Raw genomic sequence first — 21,565 nt, 5'->3', positions numbered from 1 at the left:
CCCCGGGCAGAAGATGGGCCTGGCACTTCTGGGCCTGTATTCGGCTCCTGCCAGCTACTTCTTGGTGCCGTGTCCGTTTCCTGCTTGAGATGGGCAGAGTGTGGCGTATGGGTCAGAAGGAGGTGTAACTGTGTCTTCCTGACCTCTGATAGGTGGCTGGCAGGTCTCAGGCCTGGAGCCAGGCCCCCTTCCGCCCCCTACTGACCCTTATGAAATTCCTCTAATTCCTCAACCCTAATTGAACTTGGCCCTGTAATTTGCTTTTCCCAGCCAGGCCTTTGGCTGTGCTCTTCCGAGGAGGAATGTCTGGGTCAGCAGGAAGGCAGAAAATGCTGCTTTAGGTTTCAGGGATAGAGTCATCCTCCATCTCAGTCCCCTCCGACAGTGCCCATCGCTCTTTTCATAGAGCGAGCGAGGCCTCTCTCTGCCGCAGAATACACAGCTACCAGGCATCCTCTCCCCGTGGCTGTGAGACCTGTATTCTTATAAAATTCCCATCTCTCCGTTCTCCTTCACCCCTGCCTCTGTAGGCCTGGTTGACCTTGAACTTTGTACTCAGACTGAACAGGCTAACGGGTCTGCCCGCCTCTGCCCCCAGAGTGCTGGGGCCGTGTCCCACCCAACGCTCCATTTCCATCCCTCCCCAGCCATCCTCTGTCTGCCTTCAGTCCCATTCACCCATCTGCTGCCTCAGACTGCCCATCCTCCCGTTGACCCCTTGTGTGCTCACACAGCCATCTTCGCTCTCTTGGCACATACCGGTTCTGTGGCCCACTATTACCTCTTCTTCCAGCCTCCTCCTGTCTCATCTCATTCTGCTCTCATCTCTCAGTAGTCTGTCCACTCCCTTATCCATGCGTCTCCCAGTCTGTCCATCCACAGTCATTCCCAGTTGCCACTCTCTTACTCATTCGAGTACACACCCACCCACCCACCCATTACCACATTGGCCCATAGGGTGCTACCATCTCCACTCACCCGTTCATCTCTCCACCACCCACCGGTCCCTCCCATCACCGCTGTCTTCCTGTCTGTGATCTACACTTTCTCTAGTCTCCATTTGTGCCCTGTTGCCTGGATCAGCTAACTTGTGCACAGGGTTTCTGCTCTAGGCCTCTCCCAGCCCATGTGGGGCACAGGAACACAGGAACAAGGACTCCAACCCTGATACTGTCAATAACTGCCTGCTGTGTCTGCGACTGTCACTCTCAGTTTTTGGTTTTGCTTTAAATCCTGCCAACCAACCGTGTGTGTGTGTGTGTGTGTGTGTGTGTGTGTGTGTGTGTGTGTGTGTACAAGCGTGTGTACATGTGTTGTACAAATGTATAAGTGTGCGTATGCCACAGTTCACACGTGGAGGTCAGAGGACAACTTTGAACATTAGTCCTTGCCTGCCATCTTGTTGGAGACAAGGGGTCTCTTGTGGTTACTGCTGTATACACCAGGCTAGCTGTATATACCAGGCTAGCTGTATACAGCAGGCTAACTAGCATTGGAGCTTCCAAAGATTCTCCAGGCTGGCTGCCACCTCCTGGTAGGGCATGCTGGGATTACAGACTCTGTGCCACCGTGTCTCATTTTCACGTGGATTCTTGGGACCGGCATTTAGGTCATTGGGTGTACAAGTACTTTACCCAGTGAGCCATCTTCCTGTTGTCTTGAGACAGAGTTTCAGTGTGCAGTGCTGACTGTCCTTGAACTATTGAGAGCAGGCTGGCTTGCCTTGAGTTTGTGATTCTCGTCCTACCTGTGCCTCTTGAGCACTGAGATTGCATGCATGCCACCAAGCCTGGCAACACTTTTCCTTTGCTGTTGAGTTTTTCAAATTTAATCTCAGTCCTGACTTCCAGCTCCCTCTTCCAGGTTCCTGGGTTTCTCTGGCATCTCTGGTATCAGTTCACACAGACGGGAGCCTTCATTATTCTATTTCCTTGCACATTTAATAAGAAGATGCAGCTGGTTGCTGGGACCCGGATGGGATGTTGTATGGAGCAGTGGTGCTAGGTGCTAGGTGAAAGGCCATCATCTGAGGCCCACAACATCACACCTGCCTGGATGTTCCTGAGGTAATCCCAGGGATTCAGCAGAAGCATATTTGGTGCCCACCCCTACCCTGGATCTACAGCTCTATGCCCCAAGCCCTACTGGGATAAGTATCTTTGAAGTCGATATTGTCAATCTTCAAAAAATATCATGATTTTTTTTTTTTTTTTTTTTTTTTTTTGCTTTTCATGACAACAAATATTTACTGGTTTTGTTCGGTTGTTTTTGTTTTTTTCAAGACAGGGTCTCACTATGTAGTTCTAGCTGTCCTAGAACTCACTCTGTAGAACATGTTGGCCTCAAATTCACAAATATCTGCCTGCCTCTGCCTCCCAAGTGTGTGTGACTATGCCCAGTTTTACAATTATTTTAATATAAAAAATAGCATTTTGAGTTACTATGCAAACAAAGCTGCCCTGAGCTGGGTATGGTGGCACACACCCTTAATCCTAGCACTCAGAAAGCAGAAGCAGGCAGATCTCTAGGAGTTTGTGAGGTCAGCCTGGTCTATATAGTAAGAGAGTTCCTGGCTAGAGGTATAAAGTGAGACTCTCAAAAAATCCAAAAACAAACAAAGGAACCATTGTCTCTTTGTGTTCTAGGCCTGAGTCACCCATATCTCATCTCCTCTGATCAACCTAGATGGGTACCCACACTTTGGAGTCAGTACCCCATCTAAGAGCAGACAGGTACACATAGTTTGGGAAGATGGTTTGCTCTCCTATGGAGTTGCCAAGACTTTACCTCCCCACAATCTAGCTAGTGTTCAGGATGTCCCCTGGGAAACTCAACAGTCATGTTGCTCTGAGTTAGCTGAATTGGGTAATAGAAGGACCAATATGGGGTTTGGCCACTTTCTCATTGTAGCCTCAGAGTTCCAGGCCCCCAGCCAGCCCCAGCTCGAGCCAGTGAATCTCCTTCAGAGCTGTGGCATGTTTGAGGTGGCGGGTCTGGGAAGCTATCTCCAGGCTGCAGCCCAGGTTTGCTTATGCCAGAGAGGGGTTTGTTGTGGGAGATATTTCATCTCGACAGGGGCTTTCTACCCTGCCTTAGATCATTTAGTTCCAGGATAAAAGACACAAAACTTTTATATTTATAGGAAGCCTTAATCAGCACTAGAGCTGGGCAGACATCAACCCTCTGTGGCTATCTTGTCTACTTCCCTGTAAATAACTCCGAGGTGTGACATGCCGTGTTCCCCCTGGGCTGCTCTTACTCTATCTGGCCAGCCCTTACGGCCAGTTCTCAGGATGCTTTACCCCATGGGGTCTTCCCCCCTCTTCTCTCCTGCCTCAGACCCCAAGCCTGGGAACTGAAACTCTGTCTACCCCTCTTCTGAGGAGCAAGGTTATATAGTCTGTCTTGTCTTGGTGTTCTTGAGGGTTTCTTTGCCCCTGAGGGCAACCAGACATTGGGGGCCAGTATTTAGCATTATGATACATAGCAACAGATTTAACCTTATCAGGGGTTAGAGGGCACGGGGTGAAATCAGAGGTAAAGCAGGATTTCTCCATCTTTACACAGAGGGAAGGAAGCTAACTGTTGTCCACAAGACTAATAGCTGTCTGTCCGGTCACCTGGCCTGGTGGTTCTAAAGCTCAGCTTAGATGGGCTGATGCTTCCAGAAAGATAATCAGACTCCATGATCCACCTCAGCCCTTCCTAGGGTAAGCTTCCCCTCCAGGGCGGGACCCTCTTCAAGGCTCAGCCCTTATCCTCATCAAGCTTCCTGTCAACGCCTAGGTTGGTGTGTGTGTGTGTGTGTGTGTGTGTGTGTGTGTGTGTGTGTGTGTGTGTGTGTTGGGGGGGTAGTGCCCCTGCTGTGACTACACCTTTTCTTTCTGTGTTGCCATGGTGTCCAGAGAGCGCAATCTGCACCTCTCTTCCTACCTCTTTCCCTAGTGGTGGCCACCACCTCTCTCAACAGAAGTTTGACTAATTTTATAGATTATGGTCAACTAATGACAGTTCCTCTGCCCACACCAGTGTTTCTGCAAGGTCACATTGGCAGTTTTATTTGTGTGACAGGTGCAGAGGAAGTGAACAGCTGTGGGGGCCAGCACTCACTTCTTGCCTTCACTGGGCCTCACTTCCCCTAGCTGTCTTGCCGAGGGGACTGTGCCTCTTCTGTAGGTGTCACCCAGTACATGCATGATATCCCCATGCAAGGGCCTTCCTTCTCTAAGTTCAGACACTGTCTTGGGGCAGGGGTGAGTGGTCCAGCAGTCTGCTTCCATGGGCTGGTGTGGAACCAGCCGGGAGCAGGTCCCAAGCAACCCTGGGCTTCAGGCCACATACTGAGTGTGGCGTATGTTTGTACCCCTCCCGCAGCCAAGAGCCTATCTGAGTTCTGCATACTTGGACCATTTTTGTTGTTCATGAAAAACAAACACACTGGTCAGCCAGAGAATGAATGGCAAGGAAAATGCTGGCGTATCACTGCAAACACCAAGCCCCCTCTCTCCAATCCCCTGGGGCCCTGGGGCTCAAGGGATAGCACTGAGCTAGTGTGTGGGCAAGCCTGAGCCTCCCTAAAGGCTGGACCTCAAGCTCAGGAACTCCCTGTAGGTCAGGCCTGCCATGCACAGGCCAGGTTTAAGCAGGGAGTATAATGTAACTCTGCCAGAACCTCAGCTGGATTTTATTCAGTCCTGAGAAGCAGAAAGCAGCCCTGCCCTGGGTGGAGTGGCTGTGACTCCTGGAGTCACAGTGGTCCAGTGGAGGCTGAACTCTCGGTCCAACAGTCGGTCTTTCCAGGAGCTCCAGGAACGCTCCTTACCTGCCAGCCTTGGTGCCCTGTGCTTGTAGTAGAACAGCCTCTCATGACCTGCCTGCTGGCTGCCTGACTTGGCCATACCAGCCTTGTGGCTGCTGCTGGACCCTCACCCTCTGTGTGTATCTGTTGGACAGGATTGAGGTGGTCCCATGAGACTGGAATCAGCTGGCAGAATCGGGTAACCAGAAGCCTGAAAGATAGAGTATTTATCACATCAACCCTCCCCCTCTTCCCACCAGGCTCTGAGAAACCCATGGTCTATGGCTCAGCTGCGCTTGGCAGGAAGCAGAGAGCCCGGGTCAGAGGCCTAGCTTCACGGGGAGGGAGTTGCCTGCTTCCGGCCAGCTTCAGATTAATGGCTTTTAATTTAGAATTTAATCAATGCAGCTTCCCTCCAGAGAGCTGGATGCTCTGGCCTGGGAGAGAGTCCTGTGATCTGTGAGTAGGGTGGCAGGGGGCCCAGGATGGCTTCACCAGGTTGATGCTCCACCCTACCCTGAGCTTGTTCTGTTTTGCCTGCAGGCTGCTGGCACCCTGGTCATGGAGGACTGCAATGTGCATTCGGCCGCCAGCATTCTGGCCTCGGTGAAAGAACAGGAGGCCCGATTCGAGCGGCTGACACGGGCACTAGAGCAAGAACGGCGCCACGTCGCCCTGCAGCTGGAGCGTGCCCAGCAGCCTGGCATGAGCAGTGGTGGTATGGTGGGCAGTGGGCAGCCCCTGCCAATGGCCTGGCAGCAGCTGGTTCTGCAGGTAATAGTCTTGGGGAGGGTAAAGACAGCTAAGTAGGGAAACAGTTGAGGTCTTGGTGGATCAAAGCTAGCATGAAGTGGCTTGTAGGTCTGCTGGGGCCTGGGGGGAAGGAAAGGAAAGTAGATCCCAAGGGGGCCATAAGCCCCATTTGTCTATGCCAGGCACAGTAGGAAGAAAAGAACAGGGCATGCCTGACTTTTAGAATCTCGCTCTCTCCATTGAGTGAGCCCTCAGGACTCAGGTAGCTGGATTGGATTTGTTTGGGGCAGTTCTTTAAGAGTTTTGTTCAAGCAAGCAGGATCCTACTATCTGCCTGCATCTCAGTGACCTAGAAGCATCAGTCTCTCATCTCTCATCGTCCATGGCCCCAGGCGGGAAGCTCTGTTCCACAGGTAGGGCCGGAGGATGCTCAAGTGGGAGTGTCTTGGCCCTTCCCTACACGTCATGATGCAGGGAGGTCCCAGAATGAGGAAATCCAGAGGTTGGGGTCTGCTGTGATTGTCAAGGATTCCTTTATGTCTGAAGCTCGCCAGTTACCAGCAGGAAGAACGGACTCCTCACCACCCAGCATAGATGCTTGCCCTGTGTGTGTCCCCTGAGCTCCTCAGGGAACGGCTGGAGAACCCTCAGTTTCCCATGCTCGGCCCCTGCATTCTTTCTTTTTTTTTTTTTTTTTTCCAGGGCTGGGATCGAACCCAGGACCTTGCGCTTCCTAGGCAAGCGCTCTACCACTGAGCCAAATCCCCAACCCCAAGATTGCAGGGAGCAGGGGCAGGTTCGGGGTGCCAGCCTCTGCTCAGCTCTTTTTTTTTTTTTTTTTTTTTGGTTCTTTTTCCGGAGCTAGGGACCGAACCCAGGGCCTTGCGCTTCCTAGGCAAGCGCTCTACCACTGAGCTAAATCCCCAACCCCAGCCCCTGCATTCTTAAACTTGGCAGCAGCCCTTTCATGCTAGCACCTGCAGTCTCTGCCCTCTTCTGGACCTGCATCCTAGGGAACTGTGCCTAACATGTACTGGTAGAGACTGTAGAAACCCTGACCTGTTTTAGCCAGAGAGGGAGGGAGGAGCTGGGCATGTGAGATTCTTGGACCAGCTGCCTATGCGAGGCTCAGGGGGACAGGTCGGGACTGCCCCCGGCTGTCCTTGTCTGATGGCTCACAGGTAAGGGTCCCTCTGTCTACTCAATCTACTCACCAAAAACGTATTCAGCGCCGAAGATCACATTTCCAGGAGACCCCAGGCCCAGTAGGGAGTCAGGTTTTCTCCTTCCCTCCTCTTCTTCACCCTCCTTCTCTTCGACACCACCCTCCTTTACTCCGCTTGAGACAAGGTTTTACTGTGTGGCCCTGGCTGGCCTCAAGCTCACAGGAGATCTATCTGGCTCTGCTTCCTAACTGCTGGGACTAAAGGCATGCCCCACGACATCCAGCTGAAGAGCCTATTTTCCAACTATGTTTTCAACCGAGTGTTTTCTGAGGCAGGAGAGTGAATTAGGACTGAGGGGAGTGGGCCTGGCAGAGTGGGCCACATCCATGAGGGGCTTGCTGACTCAAACCCTAGGTCTTCCATGTAAGCTCTGGGGATTGCAGCTCTAATAGCCTGTGTCTAGCACACAGGAGGCCCTGGCACGTAAAACCAAACCCAACCACAGGGTGAGGTCTGTCCTGCTGACCTTCCCTAATCTTTTACAGGAAGTAGATCAGCTCGGCTGGGTCACAGGGAATCAGTGGTGGTCACTGCCCCTTAGGCTGTTGTTCAGGCAGCAGAATACTCAGTGCAGTCCTCCCAAGGATAGAGCAGGCTCTGTTCTCCATCTCATTGACAAGCAGTACGGGAAGGCAGAGGGCGCCCTCAGGGTCCCTGCCCTGGTGGGAAGATGTTCCCATAGCCTGGAGCTGCTGACCTCAGTGTCTTCTCCTTACCCACTCTTGGCTTTCTTGGTTCTAGCCAGATCTGGTAGGCTAATGGGCACACGAGGAGGCTCAGGCTGGTCAAGCCATTGCCTCAGTGCTGAGTCTTTGTGTATTAATCCCAACAAGGGTGTCTTGGAGCCTTCCTCTGAGGCACAGGGTCAGCACAGGCAGTCGAGCATTTGGGGTGGTTGCAGGGCAGGGAGCTGCAGCTTGCAGCCTGGGAGCTACGGTCCAAGGTTCCTGTTCCAGTCCTGGTGCCTGCCTTTCATGTTCTGGCAGGATGAAGACACTTGCCTTAGATGGGGGAAACACACTACTACGACCTGGTCGTCAGGTTACTGGACTTCCCTCCAGCTTAGCCAAGTGGCTGGGGTGCTAACAGTTGGAAAATCTGGTCCGCTTTCCCTCAAAACAGTGTGTTCTGTTAATTGACCAGGGTGGCCATGAAGGGAGGATGAAGGAGGTCAGAAGTCAGAGAGTTCTGGTCTGAGTAAGGAAACTGAGGCCAGTGGGCACTTAGCATGCATGAGTATGCTTGAACACGCTAGCTGTACAGCCTCTGCGAGTGGCACATCGTGGGGGCAAGGTGGGGCCTCAGGGCAGGCTTGACTTTTCAGATTGGGATGAGGAGAAACCCACAGGAGGCAGGAAACCAAGCCTGGGCCCCTTCCTTGGAGGACCCACTGAGCTTCCCTGGGCTGGCCTCAGTTCTACTCTCTCAAAACCTATTTTCATATATATGATACAGGAGTCATTAGCATGCCCTATAGTGTGGAAGGAGGGGGGAAAAAAAAGGCCATACTCTCTGCTTCCCCTCCCTGTACTTGTTTTCTCCAGCAGTCAAACTCCCCAGGTGTGGCTGTTGGAAGGCGTAGGGTGCATCGAGATACATCTTGCTGGCTCAGATCCCACAGCCCATCTGTCTTTTCCCAATAGACTCAAGGCATGGAGAACAGGGTATAAGCCAGTTCTGTTTCCAGGGCTTTGGACAAGAGCCCCATTCCAGAGGGAGCAACTCCAGACTTGGCTTTTTGGCTTGTTTGATACACGGTAATGGCCTTCAAAAGGCGAAACAATACTGACTTGTGTCCTGATGGGGAACCCAAGACATAAGCTGGGGGCCCTGTGGGGTTATGCACTAAAGTCCCTACTTAAGCTCTGCGGTGACCTTCACTTGGAGACCCATGTTGAGTGAGGCCCTTGCAGCTTGACCATACCAGAACTATGTCTTAAAAGCAAAATGACTCACAGGATAAGTAGCTTGGGTCAGGTCTACTCTGTGGGACCTCAATTTACACAACTGTAGAGGTGGATAGGCATATACACATTCACTGGAGGTAGATTGAGACCTGAGAAGGAACAATTGCCCAAGTCTCTTGGTGTGTGTGGGTTGGGGATGGGGTTGCCAACCCTAGGGCAGGATGCTAGGAGCCAAGACCTGGGGCTGGCAGCCTGTCAGGCCTAGCTGCAGAGTCCCGCCCCAGCCTGTGGGGGGCGGAGCCTTGCCCGCCCCGCCTGGGCGCGCCCCTCCCGATTGGCTGCTGGTCTTGGTCGCTGCCAGGTCCGCCTGCACGGGAGGGAGTCAGTAGAGCTGGAGCGGCCGAAGCGCCCGCGGAGTGCGGTCCAGCTGCCGCCCCCGCCGGCTTGCAGCTTCCCAGCTTCGGTCCAATGCCGGCCGAACTCAGACAGGTTGGAAAGAACTCGGTCCCGCGGGGGTCGGGGGCGGTGTCCTGAGGCCCTGGCCTACCCGGGAAGACCCGCTTTTGTTTCGGCGAGCAGCCAGCCCTCCGCAGCTATTGTCTGCTCTGGAGCCGGCTGCTCTGACCCCCAGGGCAGGAGCGGTGGAGGTGGCGGGAGTGAGCCAGCTGCCCTGCGCGGAGGGGGCGTGTGCGAGCCCCATGTGCCTCGGTACCTTAGGGGCTAGAACCCCCGCATGGGGGCTCAAGCCGGGCGACCCTGCACTGGAATCGAGGGTGACTCGGAAAGGGTGCACCCCTTCGTCTGTGGGACAGGTGGCGGGGGAGGGGGAAAAGGCGGGGCACTGAGCCTTCTTAATGGCCCCTCCCCAAAGAGCGAGGCCCGCCCGTTGAAGGAAACTGGCCTAGGCCTCTTGCTCCCTGGGGGCTCTCTCAGCTCCCCTCCATTCCCCTTCCGCTTGCTTCCGACTACACTCTAGGGACCAGTGGAGCAGCTTCTGGAGATTTAATGGAAACCCTTTCTGCCGCGGCATTGCACGTGAGGGGAGGGCGAGGGAGGAGCAGAGCCCGGTACTGCCCACGTGTGGTGGCAGGAGGGGTTTGCTCGGAGTCCAGGCTGTATGTGGTCCAGTACTGGTGAGCGGCAGGTGTGCTGCTACATGTACTGTGTTCAGAGGGAGTGGGGTTTGATAAGCAGTGAGACTGAAGCTCTGTATGGAGCAGGACTGCCTAAAGGACACCTGGTGGTAGGAGGGAGGTCGTGGATTTGTCAATGTGATGAATTCAGGCTTAAGGGAAGCTGGGAGTGGTGACACTTGCTCCCCTCCCCAGTGTGTTCAGCCCACAACACGACCCTTGGCCTTTTAGCCACTGTCAGGGGCCACACCCTGGCAGGCTTACTGCTCCTGTGGGCTGTGGAAGGGTCGTGCAGAGACTGGGCATAAAGGAGGTGGTATTTTGTGGTGACCCAGGGCCTGCCTGGTGGGAGATATCAGCCTGACTTGTCCTACACTGCCCAGGAGGGCCATGCTGGAGTTCAGAACTCTATCCATCTGGTAGTAGCCACTCTGTGCCCTCTGGGGACCTGGCCCCCGGAGGTGTGGGCTCCAAGTATGCACCTGACTTCACTGTATGGTTGATGTATACCAGCAGGAACTGCGTAGGGTGGGGCATGAAGACCTGTGGTCTGTTCTGCATGACACAGACTATAGATGCTTGTCTATAAAGTGCATGAGCTGCTCTATCCTGGCACATCTTGGCTTTCTCTCCATAGTCCTTGCATTGGGAATGCGGGTGGGATGGGTTCCCTTTCCAGCACGAGGGAACTGAGTCCCCACAGGTTTGTGTTCAGTTCAGCACTATGTTTGTGGGGCTCCTCAGGGAGAGGGTACCTGGGTAGGTCAAACCCCAGACCTGCGCAGCAACCCCTCCCGTTAGGCCTGATAGCTCTGAAGTGTGGAGGATGAATTTGGCCTCTTTTAGAGGAGAAAGGATTAGGCTGGAGCCAAGGAGGGAGCGACAGTGCATAGTTGGCACACAGTGTGTTGCACAGGACTCTGACAATATATTAAAGGTGCCCATGTCTGGTACAGAGAGGAGCAACCCAGAATCCGCTGTCAGGCTGTGCTACAAGTAAGGGGACTAGATAGGCTGGTAGGTGGGTTGTGAAACATGGAGACGCTCCACAAGCCGACACTCACTGTTTGTATGGGTGGCTGGTTGTTAGCCCACTGTTTTACAGACCCACTGCAAAAAAATTCCAGAAGCTGGGTTCTGGGCTGGCCTTGTGCTTCTTGCCACCGAAGGTCTCAGTTTTCCCATCTGTATAGGCACTCAGGACCCAGTAGTGGAGAGATAACTGGAGTCAGTGGCTACTTCCCGTGTGTTGAAAGCACACATAAGGACTAGAGCCAATAAAAGTCCTGAAAGGTAATGGGAGCTAGGGTGTGTTAGAGAACAGGGGACATAATGCACTTGGGGTACTGTCAGATCTCATAAATCAGTGTACTTGTGCCTATGTTCCTGACTGGGAGCTCATGTATATGCATGTGCCCATCTGAGGGGTTAGAGACATGAGTCTAGAGCCCTTTCAGTGTGTATGCCCAGGCATGTGTAGCTGGCCTGACTTCCCCAGGAGCATGGCTGACTTACACTCCTGCCTTCCCGGGGTGAGGTCATTGACTGTTTTTAGCTTCCTGAGGTCATCTGCTAGCAGAGACTCTGAGAAGCTCAGGATCTCTCAGCCCATACATTAGTGGGTGACTACCATAGGTGGCCACCCTTTGCTGGAGATCCTGACTCTCCGGATTACCTACCGCAGTTGCCCTGTGTCTCATGTTCTGCACAGCCCAGGGTCTGTGATTCACAACGTCCTAGATCCTGCTTTGCTTTACCACCTATGGAGGGAGTAGGGCAGGGCTCGCCTCTGAATGTTTAATGTATGTAGATGTATGCAAATCTACAAAGGGGCCCTGTCCCCTGGCAGAATGTCCTAAGCAACTTGTCCTCTCGGCCTTGCTCCTCCCCCTCCTTCTTAGCTAGGAATGCCGCTCCTATTTCCCCTCCCCACCCCCAAGAAACCCCTGTTGAGCTTCACAGAGTCCAGCCGTGAGAGCTGCAGCCTGACACTCAGGCACCAAATAGAGAGGGAGCAGCAGCGCAGGCCTCTGCTCAGTACAGTCCATGTCCTTGGAGAAGTGCCCAGGTCACCCAGTCTGGCATCTTTCCAGGTGTCCCCACATTGGGCCCCATCTATTTCCCTTTCCCAGGGAACAGGGTCTTCTCTCCCTGGACAGGCCCAGACATTCTTCTCATCTGTAGCCTAGGAAAGGGACCAAGCCCTGCCCGTAGAGGTGTGGCAAAGCTCACTGATTCCCTGTTAGATGCATTCCTGAACTATCCCTGCTAGGAGCTGTGCAGTTCTAGCAAACCTCTTCTCCATCCAGGCCTTAGCTCTGTCACTTATAAAGTCACCTCTCAAGTCTCCAAAGGCCCCGAGAGAGGGAGAGGTGTGCTTTGGGCCTCTGCTGTCCTGTTACCAGGGCTGGGGGGATATCCTACCATGCTATGCTAGTGATATACTTGTACTCATCAACTTGTCTCTGTCAGGGCCAGGTGCTCCCGAGTACAGGAGCTAGCTTACTGTCCCTGTGGTCTCTGCAGGGAGGCCTGTGGTGAGGAGGCTTCCTGCTTATTAGAGTGCCCAGGCCAGGGAAGGGCATTGTGGCTCTGTAGCTGGGGAGATGTAGTATGAACTACTAGGCCTCCCTGGGCCTTGGGCTCGGAGGCACAACCTACTGCCGGCCTAGCCATGGTTACAAAGGAATGTGTCCCCTCCAACCCGCCCACTGTAGCTTGAGTTCCAACCCCTGCTCAGGCCAGATGCCAACCCTGAAATGCTGACAGGGTAAGGGCCTGGGCCCAGGGCAGACTGGCTCTCAGGTCTGTGTGCCACTCTGCATGGCAGGAACTGGCCTGTCTTCTTGGAATTGGCTTCCACACTGGCTAGTCTGACTGATACACAAGCGGGCCTCAGTCCATAACTGTTTTGTCCAGAATTCCCCCACCATGCCTCTCTGCAGGGTGGTAGTAAGGTAGTAAGTAGACATCCATATATCTAGTGTCTGATATGATACACGGTCTCCATGTTCCAAGAGCCTCTGGGCCAGAAGGAGCAAGAATATCTTAGCACCGTTGACCAGTGCCTGTTGACTTTAGAAGGTGGGTATCTCAGACCTGCAAGGACTCCTGGATGATCTTGGTACAGGATTGTATAAACTGCTGAAACTGACTCTAAGACTGGGCCATTTGGTTCACAGAGTAGGGTGGGGAGGACGGTCAACGTGAGGAGGCAAGTGATGTCAGTGAAACATCCCGCAGGACCTTCTTGTTTCCCCCTCGTGCCTAGAAAAGCATGTGGCAGAGCCATTGAAGCTCAGGGAGGCCACCCTGGCTTAGGGCACTGTCTCCATCTCTAGAACCAACAAGCCCACATACCATTTTCTTGTCCACAAGGACAGTCTGCCAGGTGCCTTTGGGTCCAGATGGACTTGCCTTGTACCTCAGTTTGGGGAACTGATAACCCCTGGTCAGCAGGCATACAAGGCAGAGTGAGTTCTGTATGGATCTTGACCTCTGACACCCTTCTTCTCCCTCTAGGAACAGAGCCCGGGTAGCCAGGCATCGCTGGCCACGATGCCAGAGGCACCTGAGGTGCTGGAGGAGACAGTGACTGTGGAGGAAGACCCTGGCACCCCCACCTCTCATGTATCCATTGTCACATCAGAAGACGGTACAACCCGGCGGACTGAGACTAAGGTATGGCAGGACCCAGGCAAGGAGAGAGTAGCTTGGGCAAGCATAGCTTCTGTGGAACAGGTGTGTGAGCTGGCCCAGGAACCACTTGTTTGGATGGGGAATTGAGGCCACCCTGGCATTGTCTTGGTCTCTAGAGCCACCAAACCCATTTGCTACTTTCTTGTCCATCAGGTCACTAAGACAGTCAAGACTGTGACCACAAGGACAGTCCGCCAGGTGCCTTTGGGTCCAGATGGACTCCCCTTGCTAGATGGCGGCCCTCCTCTTGGCTCTTTTGCTGATGGGCCCCTGGACCGGCACTACGTCCTGCGTGGTGGTGGCCCAGCAGCCACACTCTCCCGAGCCTACCTCAGCAGTGGAGGTGGCTTTCCCGATGGCCCCGAGCCCCGTGATATTCCAAGCTACGGCAGCTTGTCCCGAGGGCTTGGGGTACGGCCACCACGTACTGGCCTCTTGGGCCCGGGACCTGGTGATGGCTGTTTCACACTCCCTGGCCGCCGAGAAGCCTTCCCCATGGGCTCAGAATCTGGACCACCAAGTGGCCGCTCTCTGCCTGAGCATTTCCAAGCAGAGCCATATGGCCTGGAGGATGACACTCGGAGCCTGGCTGCAGATGATGAGGGCGGCCCCGACCTGGAGCCTGACTACAGCACAGCCACACGGAGAAGACCTGAGTACGGGCGGGGCCTCCGTGCCAGGTAAGCACCTGTCGCTTGCGACTGCCTCTTCTGGGAATTCTCTCTTCCATTCCGCAGGTACAGAGCCTCCCACAGGTCTCCAGGCTGTGTTTCAGTTTGAATTGCCTCTGGTTCTTCTCAAGGACGGCATCAAGAACGGGCCTGGGAAGATAGGCGTGCACCTGGTGACACAGGTTCTAAGGACTCCAATGGTTCTGCTCTGATAGCCAGCCAGCTGGCCACAAGGACCTGGGCATCAGATGTTTGCACTGTGATTCTGCAGTTTCTGTGCCTCCGTGTCCCCCATGCGCCCTGGTCCTTCTGGTTAAGGCCTTGATCCTGCCCTTTATACTGTTCGTTTATATCTGTAGCATGAAAACATGACCACAGCCCAAGTCTAGAGTTTGTTATATGACTGGGCAAATTATGTTACCTTCCTGGCCTTAGTCCCCCCTTTCCTGGGAAGTGTGAGAGTTCACAAGGTCACTGAGAGCCAAAACGTGTCCTTGTCAGATGGTCTAATTGGAGTGGCCATGCACAGGGAGGATATTCTACCCTTACACTGGTATAGTCAGCTGCTATCACAGAAAGGACGTGGGAGGCCTGCCCTGTCCCTGACAGATGCCACACTGACATTAAGTCACGGTTAATAACACTGTTCAGGAGCGGACTTCCTGACGTGGGCTGTAATCTTGACCTTGCAGCAGCACTGGCTAGTCTGGCCTGCATCTCTTGGTGTCCACCCCGTTTGGGGCTGATGGAGGATGCTGTCAGTCCCCCTTGGCAGGGAATTCCTAGAGCCCTGGACAAGATGTGGAGGGGCAGGGCTGGCAGCTACTGTGGAGGTGTTGGCAGGATCTGTTCATCCACAGGGCCTTGGAAGACACCGCAGATGACACTGGTGAGCTGGTAGAAGAGCGGCCCCCGTTCCCAGCCGCAACAGCCCCTCTAGCCCAGCCTGAGAGGGGCAGCCTGGGCAGCTTGGACCGAGTAGTGCGGCGCTCACCCTCAGTAGACAGCACCCGCAAGGAGCCGCGCTGGAGGGACCCTGAGCTGCCCGAGGTGCTGGCCATGCTGCGGCACCCCGTGGACCCTGTGAAAGCCAACGCCGCAGCCTACCTGCAGCACCTCTGCTTTGAGAACGAGGGCATCAAGCGTCGGGTGCGGCAGCTGCGTGGGCTGCCCCTACTCGTGGCGTTACTAGATCACCCTCGGGCTGAGGTGCGCCGCCGGGCCTGCGGGGCACTGCGCAACCTCTCCTATGGCCGCGATGCCGACAACAAGGCTGCCATCCGGGACTGCGGGGGCGTGCCAGCCCTGGTGCGCCTGCTGCGGGCTGCCCGTGACAATGAGGTCCGTGAGCTGGTCACTGGTGAGTGGGCCCTGGCCGTGGCTGACATGAACATGGCTCAGTCGGAAGTTGGGAGAACAGGAGTGTAGTAGGCCCATGTGCTGGGATGGGTCCCCAACTCTCGCAACCGTAGAGTTGCTGGCACCAGACCCTGCCTCCCTGGTTCCTAACCTGTGCAAATGCCGGGGTAGAGCTTGTGCCTTGGAGAACTTGGGAGCCACAGGACGGTCTCTCCATGGTCCTGTGGTCTCAGGAGCATGTGCCAGTCCATCTACTCGAGTAGCAGGGAATGGATGGGATAAACTATCACTGGTCACACCTCTCCTATAACTTTTCCTTGTTAGCGGAAAGCTCCTACTAAGTGCTGCCTATACACCTTGCTGTATGGGGTCCAGAACCTCTTACAGCTTTCAGTGCTCCTTATGTGAACGGAGTGTCACTCAGTGGAACTGCTTGCCTAACATGTGCAAAGGTGCCATCTTTGGGACAACTTCCCAACCCCGACCTCACCCCTACCCCTCACAAAAACAGCAGCAATTATGCTAGCTTCGAGTGCTGGCTGGAAGACAAGGACGTTAAGCAGAAGCAGATCCTAAGTGTCATCCCTGGGGAGGCCGAGGCAGTGGGTCATGGCCAACATTATTGACTAGAGGCACATTACAGGCACACTCTGGAACCTGTCATCCTACGAGCCCCTGAAGATGGTCATCATTGACCACGGCTTACAGACTCTGACCCATGAGGTCATCGTGCCCCATTCTGGCTGGGAGCGAGAGCCTAATGAAGACTCGAAGCCCCGGGATGCCGAGTGGACGACAGTCTTTAAGAACACATCAGGCTGCCTGAGGTGTGGGCAGGGGCGGGGCATAGGCCATATCTGCAGGATGGCAGGAGCTGCCATGTTTCTGTCCCAGTTTGTCCAAAGTTAAGGAGTTCTCGAGCCACTTCCCAAGTCTCTGGGATTTCCAGTGGAGCTCTGTTCATACCCACACACACCTTGTGGATACAGGGATACAGGGATATCCACCCTGTATCCCTGAGATCCTGCCTGTCCGTCAGTTTTGTACCATTGTATCATAGATTCTGGCCTCTTGGGGCCCGTCTCCATCCTGTTCCGGTTCAGCTGGGAGCAGGGGGAGCTGCTTCCTCCCCAACAGTTACAAGGCTAAAAGCTCCACTGCCCGGGACAGACCATCACCTTCACTGCAGTCCAGCAGGGCCTGCTATAGGATAAAAATTCCTCTGACCTGTTGGGCTGGGGAATTTAGTGGGACAAAAATGGGAGGGGGGTCACTGGTGGTCCTGCTCCCTCCCACCCAGGAACGTGAGCTCAGATGGTGCAGAGGCCCGGCGGCGACTTCGTGAGTGCGAAGGGCTGGTGGACGCTCTCTTACATGCCCTGCAGTCAGCTGTGGGCAGGAAAGACACAGATAATAAGGTGGGTGAGGCAGATGGGGACCAGCCTGCCCTCCAAGTTCTCAGAGCCCAAGGGTCACAGGGAGCACCCCAGAATAGCACAGATGAGACGTCATAACTTTCTAGAACACACGGTCCCTCATATGGCTCAGGGCCCCTCCTAGCAGTTCTCCCCACTGAGGCTGACAGTGCTGATGGTGTTAAAGCCACAGCTTTACACAAGGGTCTGGGAAGCTCAGCAGCCCCCTTGTCCAGTGTTGCTGCTCAACCAGGCCACCTCTTCCCACAGTCAGTAGAGAACTGTGTGTGCATCATGCGGAACCTGTCCTACCACGTGCACAAGGAAGTTCCAGGGGCTGACAGGTACCAGGAGGTGGAGCCTGGGATCCCGGGCAGTGCTGCAACCTCCCAGCGTCGGAGGAAGGATGACGCCAGCTGCTTTGGTGGCAAGAAAGCGAAAGGTGGGTGGGTGAGGCTGAGATGTGTGTCTTTCCCACCACTTCCAGGGCTCAGGGCTCTCTATGTCCATGGCAGTGGTCCTGGAGTGCTGAAGTCAGTCCCCGTGGGCATACAGCAAGTGGGAAAGGTGCAGACTCAAGGCCTAGCCTTAGCCCTTTCCTGTGGGCCATGGATGCTAGTCACATCTGTCTACTCTGGGGAAGGATTCCGAGGGCCCACAAATGACACCACCTGACTGCCACAGAGCAGACTGGAAAGCACAGCCCTTTCCTTCACCTGGCCAGGTACCCTCAGCACTTGCAGGGTACAGGTTCAGGTACCTGCATCCCCCAGCTGCAGCAGTGGGACAGGTGCGCTGCATTCTCTTGTCCTGACCATAAGTCTTCCCTGTGCCTTATGGGTACTGAGTCCCCAGAGTTCCCGAGTGAGGTTGACAGTCTGCCAGCTTGGCCCTCGCATGGGTGGGAGTAGGAGTCATGGGAGGGTGCTGCTGCTGCTCAGGCTCATCTCCTCTCTCCTGTGCTTCTTCCGGCCGCCCAGAGGAGTGGTTCCATCAAGGTGAGTCCCTGTTCTGCTGTCCAGGTCTGGCAAGTGCTGTCCAGGTCTGGCAAGTGCTGTCCAGGTCTGGCAAGTGCAGTGGGCAGCAGAGTAACTCTGTTACCTAGGCTCAGGCAGTTATTTCCATGACAACTATGGGACAGCTGGGATGCCTTCCAGCCTTCAGGCCCTGCCCCACCCCCGTCCCCTGGAAGGGCAGCCATCTCCATGACAACTGCATAGCTGTGACAGAGGCTGGAATGTAGCCCTGGGCTGGTGGGGAGGCCCAGGGGCTGCTGCTTACAAAGTCAGAACAAGCTACCAAGCCAGCCCTGGGACAGAGCAAACAGTGGGCAGGGCCTAGAGAGTGGCCAGCACAGGGACCATCTGCCCCTCTGATGAAATGGGTGATGTGCAGCACAGAAGTACACAGGGTAAGCAGGGCAGGAGCACCAGGTCATCTGCAATGGTTTGCTGCCTGCTAGAGCTTCCTCAGCTGAAGAAGGGCCTGCAAGTACAAACTGGCTGCTGTAGGTTGGTCCACGATTGGTCCCCAAGGGGAAGTTTTCCCCTTGGATGTAAATTTTAGGCCCAGCCTTGTTGCACTGTTTCTGGCATGCTGCATTACTGTCCCTGATGAGAGGGAGGCTTAGGTACTCGGGACATGGTTAGGCTGTACCTCTGCTCCACTGCCACCCCTGTCCTGAGCCAGCCTGACTCCTCTGCGGGACGGTACATCTCTGTCGTGGTGTCTTAGTGTCCCCTTTGGGCTCTGAGCAGGAGAGGACTGTACCTGACTCTTGGTACACACTTGTCTGTCGTGGACTCTGCTTCTCAATGTGCCACCCTTCCGTTCCAGGGAAGAAGGATGCAGAGGCCGACCGGAACTTTGACACATTGGACCTGCCCAAACGTACTGAAGCTGCGAAAGGTGAGTGGATAGAAGCAGAGCTGGGGGGGCAGGCCCAGTGCTGGCCATTGAGTAGACCAGGAAGGCCTGGGGTTGGAGGGTCAGGTATCCAAAGAGACTGATCCATCAATGGGGCTTCCTAGAGAACGGCCCAGGCTTGGCAACTCCCAGGTTTAGTCGGTGTACAGGTTGTTTCAGGTAAGCTCTTTCATGGTCGCACAGCAAGTGAGAGAGAGGTACATGGGTTAGAGATACTGTGTTACCAAGCCGTGCTACTTCAAAGGGCCATGACCCAGGGGCCAGGGTGTGAGAATGGACACCTGCAGCCCAGGGTGGGTCACCCCTGCTGTCTGTTAACTCTGCTGGGTTTCCAGTATCCACTGACATTGTGCAAGGCATCGTAGACTAGCCTTAGTGAGAGAATGCCCTACTGGGGCCCAGCCTGGCCCAGGACTACTAGAAGAACCCAGATACCCCTAACTGGGGCAGGCTGAAGGCACATTAGCTCTTACCCATGAGGCCTTGTGCTGGGCACCATCTTTGCTGCGGGGCTGGGCCTCAGTCACTGGGGAGCTGGAAGTGGACATCGGCTACAGTCTTGTTACTTACTCATGAGGGTGGGGTGGTCTGAATGGGGTAGGTAAACCATGTTTCTAGGGGTGCTGCCCAGGTCACATCCAGGGAAGGTGTGTTCTGTTGCTAGTAGCCTAGTGTCCATCTCACTCTACCTTTCTCCTGGACATGCGTTCAGGTGATCCCAATCCCATCTCCACAGGCAGGGTTAAGGGAGACCCTCATCTTCCTGCTTTGCCTCCTGGCTCACCATACGTTTGTCTGTCTGAATGGGGACATTAATTGATGTTAAACATGACTTCAGTGTCAGTCCCAGGGAGCTCTACCTTGCTCCAGAACAATGAATAAGAAGGGTCTGGAGGTGGGGCAAGGACTTTCACCATGACTCTGGGCTGCCATTGCCCTGTATCTAGGCTTCGAGCTGCTGTACCAGCCGGAGGTGGTGCGACTTTACCTGTCACTCCTTACGGAGAGCCGGAACTTCAACACCCTAGAAGCTGCAGCGGGTGCCCTGCAGAACCTCAGTGCTGGCAACTGGATGGTGAGGAGCCAGGTTGGCGGGGAGGGTGAGACCTGGGCGGAGGGAGTCCAGGTACCCCGGTGGTTCCGCCTCAAGCCCTCACATCCACCTGGGCAAGAGGGAGAAGAGCACACAGCATATCCTCAGGGCCGGGAGGCGCTGAGCATTGTGTTGTCATCAGCGCGGTTGGCTGTAGGTGCTGTGCAAGGCAGCCCCGCTCTGAGCAGTCGCCATCTCTGCTACCCTCACAGTGGGCCACGTATATCCGTGCCACAGTGCGCAAGGAACGTGGGCTGCCAGTGCTGGTGGAACTGCTACAGTCTGAGACCGACAAGGTGGTGCGTGCTGTGGCCATCGCACTGCGCAACCTGTCACTAGACCAGCGGAACAAAGACCTCATCGGTGAGGATGCCGATGGGATTGAGCCAAGGGGTGGGCACTGGGAACAGGTTGTGGGAGGAGAGAGTTCAGGGGACCAGATCCCTCCCAGCTGCTAAGCTGTAGGAGCTGAGGTCTTCTTTTCCCAGCCCCTGGGACTCAGCAGAGGTTGTGGCTGGTGATATCCATTATCTGAATGCCAGTCCTTCCCACAGGGGTCGGGCAGAGGTATGTCCTGACGTCTGACCCTGCTTCTTAGGGAGCTACGCCATGACAGAGCTGGTTCGGAATGTTCGCAACGCACAGGCTCCTGCCCACCCCAGTGCCCACCTGGAGGAGGATACAGTGGTAGCTGTGCTCAACACCATCCATGAGATTGTGTCCGACAGCCTGGACAATGCTCGCTCCCTCCTGCAGGCCCGTGGTGTGCCTGCACTGGTGGCACTTGTGGCCTCCAGGTGGGTGAGGGCAGGGCCTGCTGAGGGCTGGGTGGTTTGGGGATGGAGGGAGACTGGATGCGCTAGGCCACTGACCCCAGCCCTGGCTGCTGCTGCTGTAGCCAGTCAGTGCGGGAGGCCAAGGCAGCATCACACGTGCTACAGACTGTGTGGAGCTACAAGGAGCTGCGTGGAGCCCTACAGAGGGACGGCTGGACGAAAGCACACTTCCAGGTACAGCTGCCCCGCCTTATCTCTCACTTTGCTATGTCTGACTCTGAGCAGGAGTGTCTTGGGCCTCACCTCTTCTTTGTGTTTTGTGCCTTCTTAGTCTGCTAGCACTGCCAAAGGACCCAAAGGGACACCAAATTCTGGAGGCTTTGATGACAGCACACTGCCACTGGTAGACAAGAACCTTGGTGAGCACAACAGGGGAGAGGGACATGAAACTTACCCTGAGGCTTAAGAGTAGCTCCCGTCTGCCAGTGCACAAGATAGGTGGGGTAAGGAGACAGGACAGACTCCTGACAGGACACCGAGCACTGTCCTAAGGCGAGCTTGTCTGCCCTGCCCTCCCCATGCCTGCTCACTGCTCACAGATACCTGCTCATGCCTTGCAGATGGGGAGAAGTCAACTACTCGGGATGTGATCCCCATGGATACCCTTGGTCCAGGTGAGTGCTGATATGTAGGTGCGACCTCGGGCAAGAGGACCGGGGAGGACCACCTGGTTTCATGGTGTGATCCTGGGCGATGCTGAGAAGGCCTTGCTATGATAAAATGTCAGCTGGAGAAGAGATAGGTGGTCG

The 21,565-nt window shown here is 55.0% G+C and overlaps 1 protein-coding gene across 1 annotated transcript in view; it reads left to right on the top strand.

Moving 5' to 3' along the window:
• Arvcf (ARVCF, delta catenin family member) overlaps positions 1–21,565 on the top strand; it is a 57,694-nt gene that overhangs the window by 34,235 nt on the left and 1,894 nt on the right. The window contains exons 3-16 of the mRNA NM_001131013.2: positions 5,342–5,572; positions 13,340–13,498; positions 13,670–14,196; positions 15,048–15,547; positions 16,190–16,373; positions 16,847–16,964; positions 17,232–17,403; positions 18,798–18,869; positions 19,835–19,962; positions 20,193–20,343; positions 20,579–20,777; positions 20,879–20,990; positions 21,088–21,175; positions 21,377–21,430. Coding sequence (NP_001124485.1) covers positions 5,360–5,572; positions 13,340–13,498; positions 13,670–14,196; positions 15,048–15,547; positions 16,190–16,373; positions 16,847–16,964; positions 17,232–17,403; positions 18,798–18,869; positions 19,835–19,962; positions 20,193–20,343; positions 20,579–20,777; positions 20,879–20,990; positions 21,088–21,175; positions 21,377–21,430 — 2,677 coding nt within the window. The 5' untranslated portion in view covers positions 5,342–5,359. The remainder of the gene's footprint in view (positions 1–5,341; positions 5,573–13,339; positions 13,499–13,669; positions 14,197–15,047; positions 15,548–16,189; positions 16,374–16,846; positions 16,965–17,231; positions 17,404–18,797; positions 18,870–19,834; positions 19,963–20,192; positions 20,344–20,578; positions 20,778–20,878; positions 20,991–21,087; positions 21,176–21,376; positions 21,431–21,565) is intronic.

This window comes from Rattus norvegicus, chromosome 11 (assembly GCF_036323735.1).
Source record: "Rattus norvegicus strain BN/NHsdMcwi chromosome 11, GRCr8, whole genome shotgun sequence".
NCBI lineage: Eukaryota > Metazoa > Chordata > Mammalia > Rodentia > Muridae > Rattus > Rattus norvegicus.
This window is presented reverse-complemented; position numbering and strand designations above follow the sequence as displayed.